Below are 20,332 nucleotides of genomic sequence, written 5' to 3' on the forward strand. Positions count from 1 at the left end.
GTCTGTCCTGGTCTCTACTGGTCAGGGTTAGTAATGTGTTGTGGTCTGTCCTGGTCTCTACTGGTCAGGGTTAGTAATGTGTTGTGATCTGTCCTGGTCTCTACTGGTCAGGGTTAGTAATGTGTTGTGATCTGTCCTGGTCTCTCCTGGTCAGGGTTAGTAATGTGTTGTGATCTGTCCTGGTCTCTCCTGGTCAGGGTTAGTAATGTGTTGTGGTCTGTCCTGGTCTCTCCTGGTCAGGGTTAGTAATGTGTTGTGGTCTGTCCTGGTCTCTCCTGGTCAGGGTTAGTAATGTGTTGTGATCTGTCCTGGTCTCTCCTGGTCAGGGTTAGTAATGTGTTGTGGTCTGTCCTGGTCTCTCCTGGTCAGGCCCACCTGGTGGCAGCATTTGAACAGAGTCTGGGGAACATGACCATCCGCCTCAAGAGCCTCACAATGACCGCTGAGCAGAAGGTGAGGAACACACACACATGTATACTACACACACACACACACACACATGTATAATACACACAGACACACACACACATGTATACTACACACTGACGGGAGTCAGATGGCTGAGCGGTGAGGGAGTCGGGCTAGTAATCTGAAGGTTGCCAGTTCGATTCCCAGCCGTGTCAATTGACGTTGTGTCCTTGGGCAAGGCACTTCACCCTACTTGCTTCGGGGGGAATGTCCCTGTACTTACTGTAAGTTGCTCTGGATAAGAGCGTCTGCTAAATGACTAAATGTAAATGTAACTTACTGTAAGTCACTCTGGATAAGAGATTCTGCTAAATGACAAAATGTAAATGTGTGTGTTTGGTGTATGTGTGCAGGACTCTGAGCTGACTGAGCTGAGGAAGACCATTGAGCTGCTGAAGAGGCAGAACACCATGGCTCAGGCCGCCATCAACGGAGTCATCAACACACCTGAGCTCACCTGCAGGACTGAGGGCCCAGGTACACACACACACACACACTCCTGAGCTCACCTGCAGGACTGAGGGCCCAGGTACACACACACACACACACACTCCTGAGCTCACCTGCAGGACTGAGGGCCCAGGTACACACACACACACACACACTCCTGAGCTCACCTGCAGGACTGAGGGCCCAGGTACACACACACACTCCTGAGCTCACCTGCAGGACTGAGGGCCCAGGTACACACACACACACACACTCCTGAGCTCACCTGCAGGACTGAGGGCCCAGGTACACACACACACACACTCCTGAGCTCACCTGCAGGACTGAGGGCCCAGGTACACACACACACACACACTCCTGAGCTCACCTGCAGGACTGAGGGCCCAGGTACACACACACACACACTCCTGAGCTCACCTGCAGGACTGAGGGCCCAGGTACACACACACACACTCCTGAGCTCACCTGCAGGACTGAGGGCCCAGGTACACACACACACACTCCTGAGCTCACCTGCAGGACTTAGGGCCCAGGTACACACACACACACTCCTGAGCTCACCTGCAGGACTGAGGGCCCAGGTACACACACACACACTCCTGAGCTCACCTGCAGGACTGAGGGCCCAGGTACACACACACACACACACACACTCCTGAGCTCACCTGCAGGACTGAGGGCCCAGGTACACACACCGCACTCACAACAGCCTGTGCTGTCCTCCTCCCTCCACCAGAGGGGAGTAATGGTGCCCAGCAGCAGCAGGATCTGAGGATGAGAAGGCAGCACTCATCTGACAGCGTCAGCAGCGTGGCCAGTGCCACTAGCCACTCCAGCATTGGCTCCAACATGGACGCCGACACCAAGAACAAGAAAAAGAACAAGAAGAACTGGGTAGGTTCCTCAGGTCTGATCCCACAGACCCTAACCTAACCCAACAGACCCTAACCTAACCCAACACACTGGTTAATGTTGATTCATTCTCCTGGGTCCTGATCCAACAGACCCTAACCTAACCCCACAGACCCTAACCTAACCCAACAGACCCTAACCCAACCCCACAGACCCTAACCTAACCCCACAGATCCTAACCTAACCCAACACACTGGTTAATGTTGACTCATTCTCCTGGGTCCTTCTCCCTCAGGTCTCTTGCACCGGGGTGAAGGTGAATACAAAACACTTCCTGTATAATATGTCCCTCCTTGTAGCGAGTGACCAATCGCAGACTACAGTATAGCGTAGGAACCAATCAGGGCCTGTGTTATTGGTATTCAGTGGTAGTGGTCATTAGTGCTCTCAGCTTGTTTAAAGCCTGGATGAGGTTGTTGTTGTGGTTAGAAGTAGAAAGAAGTGAGAGATGTAGATGGCCGGACATGAGCCTAATGAGATGTACCAGAGCCCGTCTACGAAGAGCCTGTCCACTCCCTATTAAGCCCCGTTGTACCGAATTTTGTTGCAGTTCCACAAGAGTTCCACTGGGATGGATAGCAGGCGAGTCAAAATGAATGGGAGTCTATGGAGCTAAACAGCTAAATTTATCTCTTTCGCCTGATTGTCGTTGAGAAATCTCAGATATGATTGTAGTTTTTGCATGTTCGACATGGATTATAGGTCGAAAGTTGAATGAACGAGTATTTATGTCCTTTCGATTTCTTACAGGGTGAGTCGTTGTTGCCCATAACACGCTAGCATTCTTCTAATGAATGCTGATTGGTTAGTGAAGGACTGACTACGACCAGAGATCCGAAGCGGAACCAGAATGTCAGAGCATTAGCACCATTAGCAACAACATTAGCAAGCCAAAACTCTTTCTAGCATGTGTCAGTGTTTCCCCTAGGTTTACAGCTTTTGGGGGACAGCGACCATGTAGAGACAGAAATGACATGCCATTGTGTAAATAAGATAAATAACATAAGGCCATGTAGTTTGTTTAATAAAAGAGCAAGCTGTATACCTGTTTTATAGGAAAGGTAACCTTAAATTACTTATTTTGTGATTGGGCGCTATATATATATATAAACATTTTTTTTTACTTGACCTTCCAGGGGGGGCGGGGGGTGCCCCCCTAATATAATGGTAGGGGAAACACTGTGTGTATCTCCCAGACCCTCGGCTTGAGGTAACGGTCCTGGTGGATGTAGGTGTTAGTGCATTTCCGATTAGGTACCCGGCTCGTCCGGTCGTTTTTATTCTATTAAGTCCAGTCAACATATCCAAATCTATCTCCCCAAAAAGAATTTGTTCGATTCTCGAACGTGGCTCAGACTACTAGCTTTTTCATAGAATCATTTTTCCTGATTTTTAAGTTTGAAACCAATCCGAAATGGGTAAACTAGCACCCCATTTATTTGCTTACGTCAAGAAAAGTTGCCTGGCAACGTGTTCGCAGATATGAACAGGGCGCAAGCACAAAAGGGAACATCAGCCGATTGCTGATTTACTGAATGAGCAAGGGCTTGATAATATACAGTTGCCTGCCTTTACTGTAGCCAGTTTTACAAATGGTTGCACACATTAGATTTTGTCATTTAGCAGACGCTCTTTTCCAGAGCGACTTACAGTAAGTACAGGGACATTGCCCCTGAGGCAAGTAGGGTGAAGTGCCTTGCCCAAGGACACAACGTTATTTTTGCACCGCCGGGAATCGAACCGGCAACCTTCTGATTAATAGCCCAATTCCCTAACCGCTCAGCCATCTGACTCCCGGCATACGTGACGGTTGTTAGTAGAGTTTATTTCCGTTACTTTAAAGCAGATTTACCATTTTGTAATGAACGTTATTATGTTCATGGCATGACAAACAGCCTAATATCATCAGTGATATCGTGGCATGTTAAGGCGTCATTATAGATTGTTGACGTCTTCTGGAGCAAAGATGAAGATGAATAAATCATGTCTGATAACCACAATATTGTTATGGTTGTGTAACGTTAAGTCAGTTAACACCACAATGATGGCATTAAAAATAACTGTAACTTGTAATAGTAAAGCAACACTCACCATCATTTTAATAGTAACATATTTATAGGCTTATTTAATTTAGCTTGCTTTGCCGAGCTAGAACAACGATGGAGCCAGATATTCAAGTTTACAGTTTCTTTAATCCGACACAATACTTAAGCAGTCATACTAAAAACACGAAGCAGAAAGAACAACGTATATTTGCTTAGTCTGAGTCTAATGTGGAACGTGTTTTCCATCTAGAATAGGCCTACATTTCTAAAAACCAAGTGAAAGAAATACTATACAGTACTAATAGCATTGATTTTCGTGGTGATTTTTGAAGTTCACAAGATGTATCTGCTTCTTGATCAGACTTGTACCCCATTCTCCCAGTTTTCTCCACTGCAATGCCTTAGCTCACACACTCACGACTGGTTGTCGCAAAGTATGACGTGTACAGGATACTAAGACCGGACAAGCCGGAACTGGAAAGATGGCGCGGTCCGTTTCACGCTCTCGCTTGCCTCACTGCGCCACTGAGCACTTTTCATAGAAATTAATTGGGATGCCATCTTGAAAGAGCAGGCTTGCTATGTCTACTGTATACAAGAGAAAAAAGGAAGTTACCAGAGCTTGCCGTAAAGCAGTATCTCTGGTCGTACGATGTATATGACGTCATTGACATTTAAAAAGGCTTTTTAAGACAAAAAAGCAACTTTAAAAAAATCTAACACCCAGCAGTGTGAATTTATTTTGCCCCCCCTTTCGAATTCCAAAACTACTAGACAAAAAATTATATCCTGAGAAAAGTAGATTTTGAGGGGTATAGCTCCATAGACCTCCATTCATTCTGCACTTGACCGTTAGCGCCGAGTTGGAACTAGAGTGGAACTGCAACCAGTTCAGAAGCCAAAAGTTTCCAGAGAGTGGCAGTTCTCCCCATATTAGACATTCTCTGTGTGTGTGCGTGTATGTGTGCGTTGTGTATGGGTGTTTATGTGCGTCTGTATCTGTGTTTTCACGTGTGTGTGTGCTGGAGACGGTTTCCTCCTCTGGAGGGAGAGCAGAGGGGAAGTACGCTGCTAGCCTGCTAGTTTACTAGCTCTGCTAGCTATTAGCTCTGCTAGCCTGCTATTTTACTAGCTCTGTTAGCCTGCTAGTTTACTAGCTCTGTTAGCCTGCTAGTTACTAGCTCTGCTAGCCTGCTAGTTTACTAGCTCTGCTAGCCTGCTAGTTTACTAGCTCTGCTAGCCTGCTAGTTTACTAGCTCTGCTAGCCTGCTAGTTTACTAGCTCTGCTAGCCTGCTAGTTACTAGCTCTGCTAGCCTGCTAGTTACTAGCTCTGCTAGCCTGCTACTAGCTGTGTGTGTCGCAGGTGTCTGTGTGTACCTCTCTAACACTTGCACTGTTGTCTGAAGTGAGTGTTTCGTCTCTCTGTCCTCGCTGCTGTCGCTTCATGGAGCAGGTGTACGAGGTAAGAGTGTCTGGTGGCTCATGCCTCAGTACAAACCAAGTGGCCCTCATGTAGCCTAAACCCCTGAACTCTGCTACTAACACCTCTCCTTCCCTTCCTCACTGTTTCATGTCTTCTTAAATCTCCTCCTCCTCCTGCTCCTGCTCCTCCTCCTGCTCTTTGCCTAACCTCCTCCCTCACTTTCCCCCATAGTCCTCACCATGGTGCATCATGGGATTGTGTCCTCATGCAAGCGCTCTAGCAAAGGCAACACACACACTCTCTCTCACCCTCTCACCGTCCGTCCTGTGTGTGTCCTCAGCTGCGCAGCTCCTTCAAGCAGGCGTTCAGTAAGAAGTCTCCCCGGTCGGCGTCGTCTCACTCGGACATCGAGGAGATGACAGACTCATCCCAGCCCTCCTCGCCACGGCTGCCCCACGGTGGCTCTACCCGGCCGGGTCACCTGAGGAATACCCACTCCAGCTCTCTGTACGCAGCCTGGTGCCTGAACACTCTCACCCTGTCCACCAGCAGTTATTAACCTTTGAACTTTATTTTTATTGTGTGTGTATTGATGCTGTGTGTGTGTGTGTGCTCAGGCTGTCTGAGTGTGTGGAGGGGGAGGCAGACATGGTGAGGCTGCTGAGGGGGGAGCTGAGGGAGAAGGAGATGAAGCTGACAGACATCAGGCTGGAGGCCCTCAGCTCTGCCCACCAGCTGGACCAGCTCAGAGACACCATGAACCGCATGCAGGTAACACACACACACTCACACACACACACACACACACACACTTAGGTCTGCTCACCAGCTGGACCAGCTCAGAGACACCATGAACCAGGTTCAGAGAGAGTGTGGTTCTGACTGCTGGACCAGCTCAGAGACACCATGAACCAGGTTCAGAGAGAGTGTGGTTCTGACTGCTGGACCAGCTCAGAGACACCATGAACCAGGTTCAGAGAGAGTGTGGTTCTGACTGCTGGACCAGCTCAGAGACACCATGAACCAGGTTCAGAGAGAGTGTGGTTCTGACTGCTGGACCAGCTCAGAGACACCATGAACCAGGTTCAGAGAGAGTGTGGTTCTGACTGCTGGACCAGCTCAGAGACACCATGAACCAGGTTCAGAGAGAGTGTGGTTCAGAGAGAGTGTGGTTCAGAGAGAGTGTGGTTCAGAGAGAGTGTGGTTCAGAGAGAGTGTGGTTCAGAGAGAGTGTGGTTCAGAGAGAGTGTGGTTCTGACTGCTGGACCAGCTCAGAGACACCATGAACCAGGTTCAGAGAGAGTGTGGTTCAGAGAGAGTGTGGTTCAGAGAGAGTGTGGTTCAGAGAGAGTGTGGTTCAGAGAGAGTGTGGTTCAGAGAGAGTGTGGTTCAGAGAGAGTGTGGTTCAGAGAGGGTGTGGTTCAGAGAGGGTGTGGTTCAGAGAGGGTGTGGTTCAGAGAGGGTGTGGTTCAGAGAGGGTGTGGTTCAGAGAGGGTGTGGTTCAGAGAGAGTGTGGTTCAGAGAGAGTGTGGTTCAGAGAGAGTGTGGTTCAGAGAGAGTGTGGTTCAGAGAGAGTGTGGTTCAGAGAGAGTGTGGTTCAGAGAGGGTGTGGTTCAGAGAGGGTGTGGTTCAGAGAGGGTGTGGTTCAGAGAGGGTGTGGTTCAGAGAGAGTGTGGTTCAGAGAGAGTGTGGTTCAGAGAGGGTGTGGTTCAGAGAGGGTGTGGTTCAGAGAGAGTGTGGTTCAGAGAGAGTGTGGTTCAGAGAGAGTGTGGTTCAGAGAGGGTGTGGTTCAGAGAGAGTGTGGTTCAGAGAGGGTGTGGTTCAGAGAGGGTGTGGTTCAGAGAGGGTGTGGTTCAGAGAGAGTGTGGTTCAGAGAGGGTGTGGTTCAGAGAGGGTGTGGTTCAGAGAGGGTGTGGTTCAGAGAGGGTGTGGTTCAGAGAGAGAGTGGTTCAGAGAGAGAGTGGTTCAGAGAGAGTGTGGTTCAGAGAGAGTGTGGTTCAGAGAGAGTGTGGTTCAGAGAGAGTGTGGTTCTGACTGCTGGCTGCGTTCCTCAGGGAGAGATTGAGAAGCTGAAGATGGAGAACGACCATCTGAAGCAGGGCAGCCTGGGCTCCAGCCGACCCCCCTCAGCCTCCCCCGGCCCCGCCCCCAGCCCCGGCCCCGCCCCTGGCCCAGGGCTCTCCCAGCACAGCCTCAACCTCACTGAGTCCACCAGCCTGGGTAAGACCACAGGAGTGTGTGGCGTGTGTGTGTCTAAATCCTGCTTGTGTGTGTGTCTGGGTGTGTGTAAACCCTGCATGCGTGTGTGGATATGTGTATGTGAACTCTGCTGGTGTGTGTGTGTGTGTACCCCCCAGACATGCTACTGGATGCCCCCAGTGGAGAGGGGGGGGTGAGGAAGGACGGGCGGCTGGTGAAGATCGTTGTGAGCCTGGGGGATGACCGCACAGCTGGAGAGGTGAGACTGGTCATGTGGTCATGCTTCAGTTAGCACACACCTACACACACACACACACACACACCCATCTACTCACACACTACACACACACACACCCATCTACTCACACACTACACACACACACACCCATCTACTCACACACTACACACACACATCTACTCATTCACTCACTCACACACACACACGGGTCCCTCTAAGAAGGGAGGATGTGACATCATCTTGACCTGTGACCTCACAGGAGTTCCGGCAGCGACACTTTCTGATTGGCTGCATCGGCGTGAGTGGGAAAACCAGATGGGACGTACTGGATGGGGTGGTGCTCCGCCTCTTTAAGGTAGATCCCCCTCTAACCCTAACCCTCTCCGCCTCTTTAAGGTAGATCCCCCTCTAACCCTAACCCTCTCCGCCTCTTTAAGGTAGATCCCCCTCTAACCCTGACCCCCCCTAACCCTAACCCTCTCCGCCTCTTTAAGGTAGATCCCCCCTAACCCTAACCCTCTCCCCCTCTAACCCTGACCCCCTCTAACCCTGACCCCCCTTTTTTATATATATACTTTTTTCTGGTAAACTGGTTCATTATCTATAGACACACACACAAACCTACATAGACACCCTCTAACTCTGACCCCCTCTAACTCTGACCCCTTCTAACTCTGACCCCCTCTAACTCTGACCCCCTCTAACCCCCTCTCACTCTGACCCCCTCTAACTCTGACCCCCTCTAACTCTGACCCCCTCTAACTCTGACCCCCTCTAACCCCCTCTCACTCTAACCCCCTCTCACTCTGACCCCCTCCAACTCTGACCCCCTCTCACTCTGACCCCCTCTAACTCTGACCCCCTCTAACTCTGACCCCCTCTAACTCTGACCCCCTCTAACCCCCTCTCACTCTGACCCCCTCTCACTCTGACCCCCTCCAACTCTGACCCCCTCTCACTCTGACCCCTTCTAACCCTGACCCCTTCTAACTCTGACCCCCTCTCACTGTGACCCCCTCTAACTCTGACCCCCTCTCACTCTGACCCCTTCTAACTCTGACCCCCTCTAACTCTGACCCCCTCTAACTCTGACCCCCTCTAACTCTGACCCCCTCTAACTCTAACCCCCTCTAACTCTGACCCCCTCTAACTCTGACCCCTTCTAACTCTGACCCCCTCTAACTCTGACCCCCTCTAACTCTGACCCCTTCTAACTCTGACCCCCTCTAACTCTGACCCCCTCTAACTCTGACCCCCTCTAACCCTGACCCCCTAACCCTGACCCCTTCTAACTCTGACCCCCTCTAACTCTGACCCCCTCTTACTCTGACCCCTGACCTCTGACCCCTCATGCACCTCACCCTCTCTACCCACAACCTCCTCCTGCTTCTCCACCATCATTCACTGTGTGCGTGTGCAGGAGTACACCAGTCATGTGGACCCTGGGGGCCAGCTGGGGTTGAGCTCCGAAAGTGTCGAGGGTTACAGCATTGCTGACGTGTATCGCCATAGCAACCCCGTCCCTGCCCGCTCCCCAGAGCTGCTCCCCTGTGGGTACCTGGTGGGAGACAGCGACACCATCAACATCAAACTGAGAGGTACGTTTGCCTCCACACACACTTCACACACACACCTCACACACACCTCACACACACACACACACACCTCACACACACACCTTTCCTTCCTTCATGAGTATCACTCCCTCCAGGAAACATACAACTCCGGCACTTTTTATCACAGTACAAAGCAACACTTTAACAAGAATGATTCACCTCTCTCACCGGTGATGTGTTGCTACTGAACCCAATTCCTGCTCACAGCACGGGATTAGTAGCCTGGCTCTGCCCTCCTACGTACTTCCGCTCAATTTTAATTTTGCTTCTGTACTGTCGCTCTGGATAAAAGCGTCTGCTAAATGACTAAATGTAAAATGTAAATTACTAAATGTACTGCGTCTGGGCTTTCGGTATATTAGTCAGATGTCTCCGGTAAACTTTTTACCGGACCAATCAGCGAACAGAGGGAGTGGCTGAGAACGATAACGTTTATGTTGTGCGCTAGTTTGAGTTGTAGTTATGTAATGGCGGCGGAGAAAGATGCGAGCGAAGCCATTCAGTCCGTTGTGGCAACGCTGCCGAATATCCAGAAGTTAAAGCCGGAGCAAGAACAATCTTTGATCCCCACGGGGTTTGTTTGATTTTCCAGCTAGCTCCGTTAAAGGTGAAGGAGTTGGCTAAGGCGAACGCTAGCGATTGGTTATGGCAGATCCTGGGGCCGAGTGCACCAGCTGGGTGTACGCCTGGGCATAACGCTACGTCCGACGTAGAACTGAAAGTTACGACCAACTACAATTTACGACTAGTGCACCAGTTAGACTTAAGCCCTTTATCTGTTGCACCTGGGTGTACATTTTACGCCTAGTGTGGAGCAGGTGTAAGTTGGAAAATCGGACTAATCCATGGTAATTATAATGTACAACAGTTTGATCGCACATGCAGCGCGTCTTGTTTATAGGCAACATAAGGGCATTAATCGCACAAATCCACTGTTAATTTTTGGGGTGATCGATTTCTAAGCTGATTGTTTCTGTTTGTTAGGGAGTCAGATAGCTGAGCGGTTAGGGAGTCGGGCTAGTAATCTGAAGGTTGCCAGTTCGATTCCCAGCCGTGCCAAATGACGTTGTGTCCTTGGGCAAGGCACTTCACCCTACTTGCCTCAGGGGAATGTCCCTGTACTTACTGTAAGTCGCTCTGGATAAGAGCGTCTGCTAAATGACTAAATGTAAATGTTTGTGTTGATATTATAACATTTTCCCGTGAGCACGCTTCTATTATGAGTATACAACTCTATAAGTTTTCTAGTTTCTCTATCAGTAAAATGTATTTTTCTTTTCTTTTGGTTTTCTTTATCCATGGCTTGTTTTGAAGGGAGATAGGCTAGCTATAGAGTGCGCTTTGGATAGGCTCTTAAATGTGTTGTTTGGCAACGATCAACGCTTTCGCATTTTCACAAGGACGCGCATCTTAAGACCAGGCGTACTATTTTGTACTATTTTTCAAACCATTTCTGGGGAAATATTTTTTCAACCTTCAAAAAAAATAGTTTTCCTTCACACACACACACACCACATACACACCACACACGTTGTTCAGCTTGTGTGTGTGACACTGTGTGTGTGACACTGTGTGTGTGTACAGACTCCTCCAGTGACAGTGTGTGTGTGTGTGTACAGACTCCTCCAGTGACTGTGTGTGTGTGTGTGTGTGTGTGTGTGTGTACAGACTCCTCCAGTGACAGTGTGTGTGTGTGTGTGTGTACAGACTCCTCCAGTGACAGTGTGTGTGTGTGTGTGTGTGTGTACAGACTCCTCCAGTGACAGTGTGTGTGTGTACAGACTCCTCCAGTGACAGTGTGTGTGTGTGTGTGTACAGACTCCTCCAGTGACAGTGTGTGTGTGTACAGACTCCTCCAGTGACAGTGTGTGTGTGTGTGTACAGACTCCTCCAGTGACAGTGTGTGTGTGTGTGTGTGTGTACAGACTCCTCCAGTGACAGTGTGTGTGTGTGTGTACAGACTCCTCCAGTGACAGTGTGTGTGTGTGTGTGTGTGTACAGACTCCTCCAGTGACAGTGTGTGTGTGTGTGTACAGACTCCTCCAGTGACAGTGTGTGTGTGTGTGCACAGACTCCTCCAGTGACAGTGTGTGTGTGTGTGTGTGTGTGTGTACAGACTCCTCCAGTGACAGTGTGTGTGTGTGTGTGTGTACAGACTCCTCCAGTGACAGTGTGTGTGTGTGTACAGACTCCTCCAGTGACAGTGTGGACTCTCTGGTGTTTGAGAGTCTGATTCCTCGGCCGGTGCTGCAGCGGTTCGTTTCCCTGCTGAAGGAGCAGCGGCGGGTCATCCTGTCTGGGCCTGGAGGCACGGGCAAGACCCACCTGGCCGGCCTGCTGGCCCGACACCTGGCCCTGCTGCTGGGCCGAGCCCACAGCCCGCACTGCGTGGTCACTTTCAACGTGGACCACAAGTCTAGCAAGGTAGGAGAGACACCACAGCACGTCTGGGTCACGTCTGTGATTACCAGGCCCCACGCACACTAACAATATTATCTCTCTTTTTATCTTTCTGTCTATTTCTCTCTCTCTACCTCCCTCGCTCTTCCTCCTCTCTCTCCCTCCCTCCCCCCCCTCCCCTAGGAGCTGCGTGTGTACCTGTCAGGGCTGGTGGAGCGCTGCAGCAGCCAGCAGGAGGTGGAGCGCCCCCTGGTGGTGATCCTGGATAACCTGCACCATGTCAGCTCTCTGGGAGACATCTTCAACGGCCTCTTCAACTGCAGCTACCAGAACAGGTGGGCAGGCTGCAACACACACACACACAGAAACACTCACACACAAACACACAACGAAGACACGCACACACATAGATACAAACACACAGAGACACACTCCCCTCCATACTGGTAGATGTGTCATCGTGTGTGTGTGTGTTCCAGCCCCTACATCATCATGTGTGTGTGTGTGTTCCAGCCCCTACATCATCATGTGTGTGTGTTCCAGCCCCTACATCATCATGTGTGTGTGTGTTCCAGCCCCTACATCATCATGTGTGTGTGTGTGTGTTCCAGCCCCTACATCATCATGTGTGTGTGTTCCAGCCCCTACATCATCATGTGTGTGTGTGTTCCAGCCCCTACATCATCATGTGTGTGTGTGTTCCAGCCCCTACATCATCATGTGTGTGTGTGTGTGTTCCAGCCCCTACATCATCATGTGTGTGTGTGTTCCAGCCCCTACATCATCATGTGTGTGTGTGTTCCAGCCCCTACATCATCATGTGTGTGTGTGTGTGTGTTCCAGCCCCTACATCATCATGTGTGTGTGTGTGTTCCAGCCCCTACATCATCATGTGTGTGTGTGTTCCAGCCCCTACATCATCATGTGTGTGTGTGTGTGTGTTCCAGCCCCTACATCATCGTGTGTGTGTGTGTTCCAGCCCCTACATCATCATGTGTGTGTGTGTTCCAGCCCCTACATCATCATGTGTGTGTGTGTGTTCCAGCCCCTACATCATCATGTGTGTGTGTGTTCCAGCCCCTACATCATCATGTGTGTGTGTGTTCCAGCCCCTACATCATCATGTGTGTGTGTGTTCCAGCCCCTACATCATCATGTGTGTGTGTGTTCCAGCCCCTACATCATCATGTGTGTGTGTGTGTTCCAGCCCCTACATCATCATGTGTGTGTGTGTTCCAGCCCCTACATCATCATGTGTGTGTGTGTTCCAGCCCCTACATCATCATGTGTGTGTGTGTGTGTTCCAGCCCCTACATCATCGTGTGTGTGTGTGTGTGTGTTCCAGCCCCTACATCATCATGTGTGTGTGTGTGTTCCAGCCCCTACATCATCATGTGTGTGTGTGTGTGTTCCAGCCCCTACATCATCCACAACACCACACCTCCACAACACTACACCTCCACAACACCACACCTCCACAACACCACACCTCCACAACCCCACACATCCACAACACACCTCAGGCCCTCAGTAACGCTTTAAACACACTCCAGTTGCAGTCAGAATGAAATGAGAATTTGAATCAATGCTTTTAAACTGTTACGGTGATGCTTCATGCAGTGGGAATGAGGAGTAATACCTCCACCTACCAGAAGGGGGCGGCAGCACCATCAGTCATGCTGATGTATTTACTTTAAGAGTATATGTATATATTAAGGTAATATGTATTTATTAAGGAATAGGAATAACATAAATAGCTATGTATATAAGTGTATGTGTGTGTGTTCCAGCCCCTACATCATCGTGTGTGTGTGTGTGTGTTCCAGCCCCTACATCATCGGCACCATGAGCCAGGCCACATCCTCGTCCCCCAACCTCCAGCTGCACCACAACTTCAGGTACCACTAACCCTAACACCACCACAACACACCAACACACCACCACAACACACCAACACAACACACCAACACACCACCACAACACACCAACACACCACCACAACACACCAACACACCACCACAACACATCAACACAACACACCAACACACCACCACAACACACCAACACACCACCACAACACACCAACACACCACCACAACACACCAACACACCACCACAACACACCAACACACCACCACAACACACCACCACAACACACCAACACACCACCACAACACACCAACACAACACACCAACACATCAGCACACCACCACAACACACCAACACACCACCACAACACACCAACACACCATCACAACACACCAACACACCACCACAACACACCAACACAACACACCAACACACCACCACAACACACAAATACACCAACACAACACACCAACACACCACCACAACACACCAACACACCACCACAACACACCAACACATCAGCACACCTCCACAACACCACACCTTCACAACACCACACCTCCACAACACACCACCACAACACACCAACACATCAGCACACCACCACAACACACCAACACACCACCACAACACACCACCACAACACACCAACACACCACCACAACACACCAACACACCACCACAACACACCAACACACCACCACAACACACCAACACAACACACCAACACATCAGCACACCTCCACAACACCACACCTTCACAACACCACACCTCCACAACACCTCCACAACACCACACCTTCACAACACCACACCTCCACAACACCACACCTCCACAACACTACACCTCCACAACACCACACCTCCACAACACCACACCTCCACAACCCCACACATCCACAACACACCTCAGGCCCTCAGTAACGCTTTAAACACACTCCAGTTGCAGTCAGAATGAAATGAGAATTTGAATCAATGCTTTTAAACTGTTACGGTGATGCTTCATGCAGTGGGAATGAGGAGTAATACCTCCACCTACCAGAAGGGGGCGGCAGCACCATCAGTCATGCTGATGTATTTACTTTAAGAGTATATGTATATATTAAGGTAATATGTATTTATTAAGGAATAGGAATAACATAAATAGCTATGTATATAAGAATAATATGTATATGTACCTGTGCAGGTGGGTGCTGTGTGCCTGTCACATGGAGCCGGTGAGGGGCTTCCTGGGGCGCTACCTGAGGAGGAGGCTGATGGAGACAGAGATGATCAGCCGCTCACGCTGCGCACAGCTGGGGAAGATCGTGGACTGGATCCCCCGCATGTGGCAACACCTCAACCACTTCCTGGAGGAACACAGCTCATCCGACGTCACCATCGGTAATAGGGAGAGAGGGATGGAGGGGAGGAGGGTTTTTTGACATGTGTTGGACCAATCCTAACATCCGTGTGCTGGTTTCCTGTCCAGGGCCCCGCCTCTTCCTGTCCTGTCCCATGGATGTGGAGGGCTCCAGGGTTTGGTTCACTGACCTGTGGAACTACTCCATCATCCCCTACATGCTGGAGGCAGTTAGAGAGGGACTGCAGGTACACACACACACACACTGTACACACACACACACATTGTACACACGTACTGTACACACACACTCACCCAGGACTCATGTAGCAGGTCTGTAGTAACCCTGTCTGTGTGTGTGTGTGTGTGTTTGCAGCTGTATGGACGCAGGTCTGTGTGGGAGGACCCGGCTCGCTGGGTGATTGACAGCTATCCCTGGTCGGCCACGCCCACACACGTTGATTGGCCGCCGTTGCTGCAGCTCCGCCCAGAAGACGTGGGATTCGACGGCTACTCCGCCCCGAGAGAAGGAGTCAGGAAGGAACCTCCACGGAGCGACAGTGATGCAGACCCCCTGGTGAGAGAACACACAGATGGACACACGCATCCTTCACTCAAGTAGAAGAACACAACTCAGTACTGACTCCACTTTTTCACTCAAGTTAAAGTAAAGAAGCGTGGGCTCTGCAGGGCTTAAAGTATTCCGGCACCGTGCCGGATGTCCGGCGTGCGGCCATGAGAATTGTTTTGGGGGGGAACTTGCATGCGGTTTAATTTTTTCGAGTCAATACCAATCATATGAGAGGAACGCAGCTATAACTAACGTTACAGCCTATCAGAAGCAGAGCAGGGCGGATCCTGGCAACTCAGTGTGAATGAGATCCATACGTCACGTTAGCGTTGTCGGTGAAAGCATGGAGCGCAAATTCATGAAGCCTGGGGATGATGTCCTACCCATAGATAAATGACTCTGAATAAATTGCGCTGGGCGTGGATAGAAGAAGGTAGAGACGGCGAGCCTTTTGGTGCCAGAAACGGAGAGAGCCTGGTGCTCGTTTCTGCATATTTTGCTTGAGGAAGCTCCTATATGCCAGCAGTGGTAAGAAAGTGCTTGCTCGAGTTAGACCCCGGTCATAGGGCCGCTGCCCGTGCACTCAAACTAACCACAACGTTGCCAGGAGCAAGTGTTACAGCTGACATACTGTTGTCTATGACTGACTGTGTCTACGAAATACGTTTGTGAACATTTATTGCGGAACATGACTTGTCATTCACAATATGTTAGCCACTGGACACCCTGTGTAGAAAACTAGCAGAAGACAAAAAAGTGTTTCTCTCTCCCCCCCCTCTGACATAATACTTAAGTAAAAAGTAACCATTACTACTACCTGTTTGAGTGGTCACTGGACCTCACATCCTATTAATACATTTAAAAATACACTATAGACACGCAGCGCATTCGCCAGGAATCCTTTTTGACTCAGACAATATTGAACATCTCCCTCATATATGGCCATGGGCAGGGCCAGAGTGGGGCCACTTTTCAGCCCGGGAGTTTCAGACCCAAGACCGGCCCTTTTTTTTGTATACCAAACAGGGCCGGATGCAGCCTGCTTTGACTAGGGGTGCAGTGAACTTTTCTGGGGGGTATCATGATTACAGAAAGGGATTGTATTTTTTTTTATATTGATACCATTTTTTAGACTGCTTAACGATCGAGTGTTAATCAGGCACGGAGCCAGACGTTGTAAACATTAGGAGCTTTGCCCCAACCTAGGGCGTATGGGTTTGATGTGATGCAAGATAGGGACTTCTACAGTTAATGCGAGCGCGCGCACAGCGCGCGAGTGGAATTATTTGGCCATTATTTGACCGCAAAATAGTTTTTGGAGCTTTATGTAAAATAAACAGACGTTTTTCAATTGGTAAAACCTTGTCTAGTGATGCCATCACTCCGGCCCTGCTCCCATCCATCCTCCCTGACGCGTATCGTTACGGTAGGGCCGCCCGTCCCAGCTATCAGGAATGTCTCTATTCTCAGTCATGTCAACATCACTAACTCCCTCTGTCTTATCCATAATGTACCTTTTTTTATAAACTTTTTTTCACACACACATTGAAATGAGGGCAGAGGAGAGAGGACAGGAGAACAGAGAAGCCTAAAAAAGCAGAGTTCAGTAGAGTCCTCATCAAGTACTCATCAATGATGCAACCTTTTAAACTTTTGTTTTGTATAATTGTTTTACCTTTAGAAGCAAAAAATCTGAACTTTTTATATATATGTACCTTTTGAGACATTTATTTGTGAAACTTTTTTAGAAATGTATTTGGGGAAACTTTCTTATTTTCTTTTTTTCCCCACACAACACGCCACAAAAAGGTCCTTTGTAAGGAGTGAAAGTAAAAAGTTGTCAAAAAAATCAATAGTGAAGTAAAGTACTGATACCACAAAAATCAACTTAAGTACAGTAACAAAGTATTAGTACTTTCAATCTCTGCCAGTGGCGGCTGCTGGTCTTTCAAATAGGGGAAGCTCATTTCAGCATACATCATATACATTTTCCATTTATTTTGCTCGTTCACTGGCTAGTTCACGAAAAAATATTAAACTCGAAGGAAATGTGTGAATTAGGTTACACTGAAACAAGGAATGTGGTGTATAACTGTATGAAATGTATGCTGAAAATTGGCTAGCAATTTCGGCAAGCAAATACCAAGAAATAGGTTGCTGCAGTTTGTCTTTCGACTACACTTGCAAAATCCGCGATGGGGCTTGCATTGTTTTGGCGACTTTTTATAGTACAAAATCCCTGTCAATCAAAATGAGATGCAGTCTTTCGGCAGACCCTCCAATCATCACGCAGAAGCCCGGCGTCCATGCCAGCCCACTCTTCCATTCATCCCCAGAGACGCTGAGTGTCCGTGGGCGGGACATAATAACAGCATTTATCCAATGACCGTATAGTTTGGAAGCACTGAAAAAAACTGTTCAAAGCAGCCCCATTAAGGTCCATGGACGCCAGGCGCCAACAGGGAAATGCACTGTGACGCTACGGGAAAGTATGAGAAGGAAATCGAGTCAGTCGACCTGCTACTATATGTAGCTGATTCTGAACGAACTCATCTTCGAGATGAACGTGTTCTAACGCATTTCAAATGTTAACACAATAGTAAATATTTGACCATACATTTTTTGACGTTTTAGGGGAAGCCGAGCTTCCCTTGCAGTCTTAAAGAAATCGCCACTGATCTCTGCATATATATACAGACACACACATACACACACACACGTATCCTCAAGGTCCCTGTCTCCTCAGATGAACATGCTGATGAGGCTGAAGGAGGCGGCGACGTCGTCCAGCCCTCAGAGCTACGACAGCGACAACAGTCACCACGACGACCTCCTGAACTCCTCCCTGGAGTCCACCCTGTGAGGCCGACCTCACCCGTTTCCACGCCAACGTTCACCATCAACACACCTCTGTTATCTTCATCATATCGTCATGGGAAACATTCCTGGTGCAGGTAACCAGAAAATGAGACGAGGTCTCTAACCTTCAAATGAAGTGAGTTCGAACCTGACAGGAAGTTGACAGGAAGTGAGGTCTATTGAAGAGGTCTGTCATTTCTTCACTATCCTGTCAGGACGTTGACAGGAAGTGAGGTCTAACCTGACAGGAAGTGAGGTCTAACCTGACAGGAAGTGAAGTAAAGTGGATGAGCAGGGTCCAGGGACCTGCCATCGTGTCTTCTTTCTCCAGGATGCTGCAGCGCATCTTCACATCAGCAACATCACCTGAGGGTCCTCATCCCCTCTCTCCTTCCACCCTCCACCTCACATCCTCGTCCTCCAGGCTAGGAAACGCTCACTCCTCCCCCAGCTGCAGTGCGCCCAGCTAGGCCACGGGAGGGACTGTGAAGCCCCCTATCTCTGGAGCTCCGGACTGGAAGACAGAGACCTTTACACAGACCAGCAGCTCCTCCTCCACACCGCCTATGTGTACACCACGCACACACGCCCTGCGCCTGCCGTCTGCAGACACGCCATCAGACTGAAGTCTACTGGTGCTGGACTGACCTTGAGAAAAGGATGCCTTATTGTTTTGTAACAGACTTTGTGCATTTGCTACTTTTCTAACTGTTTGTGTGTAAACTCCCAGTGCTCTGTAGTCTCTCTCCTGTCCTCGCCGGAGCTGTGACATCCTTGTCATATCAAACACCAGCCGTTAAAAAGAGGTTGATGACATGTGGGTCTGGGCTTTCATACATGTGGAAGTATATGTGGTTGGGCTGACTTGACTCCTAATGCTGAGAAAGTTGGGCTGACTTGGTGAGGCGACCTGGAGGAGGAGCACAGCTCTGGTGCTCAGACGACTCAGACGACTCAGACGACTCAGTTTTTCTTGTTTGAGTAGCAGGCTGAGGAAGGCAGCTGTCTGTTTGTGTTGGTTTGTGATATCATGATAATAACATGAACAATATTGTGATAACATGTTGGATGACCTGTGACCCCTAGTGTGTGCTGCTCTGTATGTAGTGACTTTACTTGATCGTGAATCATGAACGGAAGATCAAATGATAAGTTTGCTGTATCAGGGTATCAGAGGGTTCAGACTCATTTGATCGTTTTTTTCCTCTAAATCTACCTCCCAGGAAAGTTCTGGGTCATTTAGTGTTAAGCTTCTTCCGTTGTCTTTCAGTGTTCGAGTGTGAATGTGTGAAGTCACCCGTTCTATGCAACAGTCGTGTTCAGTCTCAACATGACAGCCAGACCTGAAGGCTTGGTCCTGCCTGTCTCCTGCCCTGACAACACATGTACAGCATGGACACACGCGTGAATACCGTCTGGGTATTCCAGCGTCCCACTTTGCTTGTTGATTTGTGTCTGTACATTTTGAGGAGTCTGTTGATGTGGTAAATGTTAGAACAGAGAAACCCTTGTGAATGTGTGTGTCTCGTGAGTGGCCGGCTGTGAGATGAGAGGACTGTTGACATGTATGGGGAGAGGCTGAGGGACGTTTCTCATAAACTCAATGGATGTGTAGCCTTCTTTGATAGGCTATGTACATTTTTGTATGTAACAGCTATGTAAATAATTGATTATCTTGCAACATTTTGATGAATTTTCTATCTTATTTGTAACAGTACTTGAAAATGAGTATTTTGTGTACAGTCTCTTTCATCAGAGGAGGCTGACGTTGTCTAACATCAGCAGTCGGACCCAGCCTTGAGAGTTTATTCTGATGATCACTGTACTAGTCCTAATTTATTTGTGATTCATTAAAATTTATGATTATTTATGATTATTTAGTTTTTTCTTGATCTTTCTTCACGTATGATCAAATGAGAGGTTTTCCCAAATATCTAA

General features: G+C 49.0%; 2 protein-coding genes across 2 annotated transcripts in view; one reads left to right on the plus strand and one right to left on the minus strand.

The window, feature by feature from the left end:
• Window positions 1-20,267, plus strand: part of nav2a (neuron navigator 2a) — a 132,118-nt gene extending 111,851 nt beyond the window's left edge. Inside the window, 16 exon segments of the mRNA XM_062471740.1 lie at window positions 370-453; window positions 822-945; window positions 1,655-1,812; window positions 5,640-5,806; window positions 5,917-6,070; window positions 7,354-7,519; window positions 7,657-7,757; window positions 7,996-8,091; window positions 9,157-9,334; window positions 11,541-11,776; window positions 11,936-12,087; window positions 13,579-13,650; window positions 14,809-15,005; window positions 15,094-15,212; window positions 15,341-15,541; window positions 18,282-20,267. Of these exon segments, the coding sequence (XP_062327724.1) occupies window positions 370-453; window positions 822-945; window positions 1,655-1,812; window positions 5,640-5,806; window positions 5,917-6,070; window positions 7,354-7,519; window positions 7,657-7,757; window positions 7,996-8,091; window positions 9,157-9,334; window positions 11,541-11,776; window positions 11,936-12,087; window positions 13,579-13,650; window positions 14,809-15,005; window positions 15,094-15,212; window positions 15,341-15,541; window positions 18,282-18,398 (2,322 nt within the window). The 3' untranslated portion in view covers window positions 18,399-20,267.
• The window catches only part of dis3l (DIS3 like exosome 3'-5' exoribonuclease), a 208,260-nt gene that overhangs the window by 158,497 nt on the left and 29,431 nt on the right, over window positions 1-20,332 (minus strand). The gene's annotated exons all lie outside the window — the stretch shown is intronic.

This window comes from Osmerus eperlanus, chromosome 10 (genome assembly GCF_963692335.1).
Source record: "Osmerus eperlanus chromosome 10, fOsmEpe2.1, whole genome shotgun sequence".
Classification (NCBI taxonomy): Eukaryota; Metazoa; Chordata; class Actinopteri; order Osmeriformes; family Osmeridae; genus Osmerus; species Osmerus eperlanus.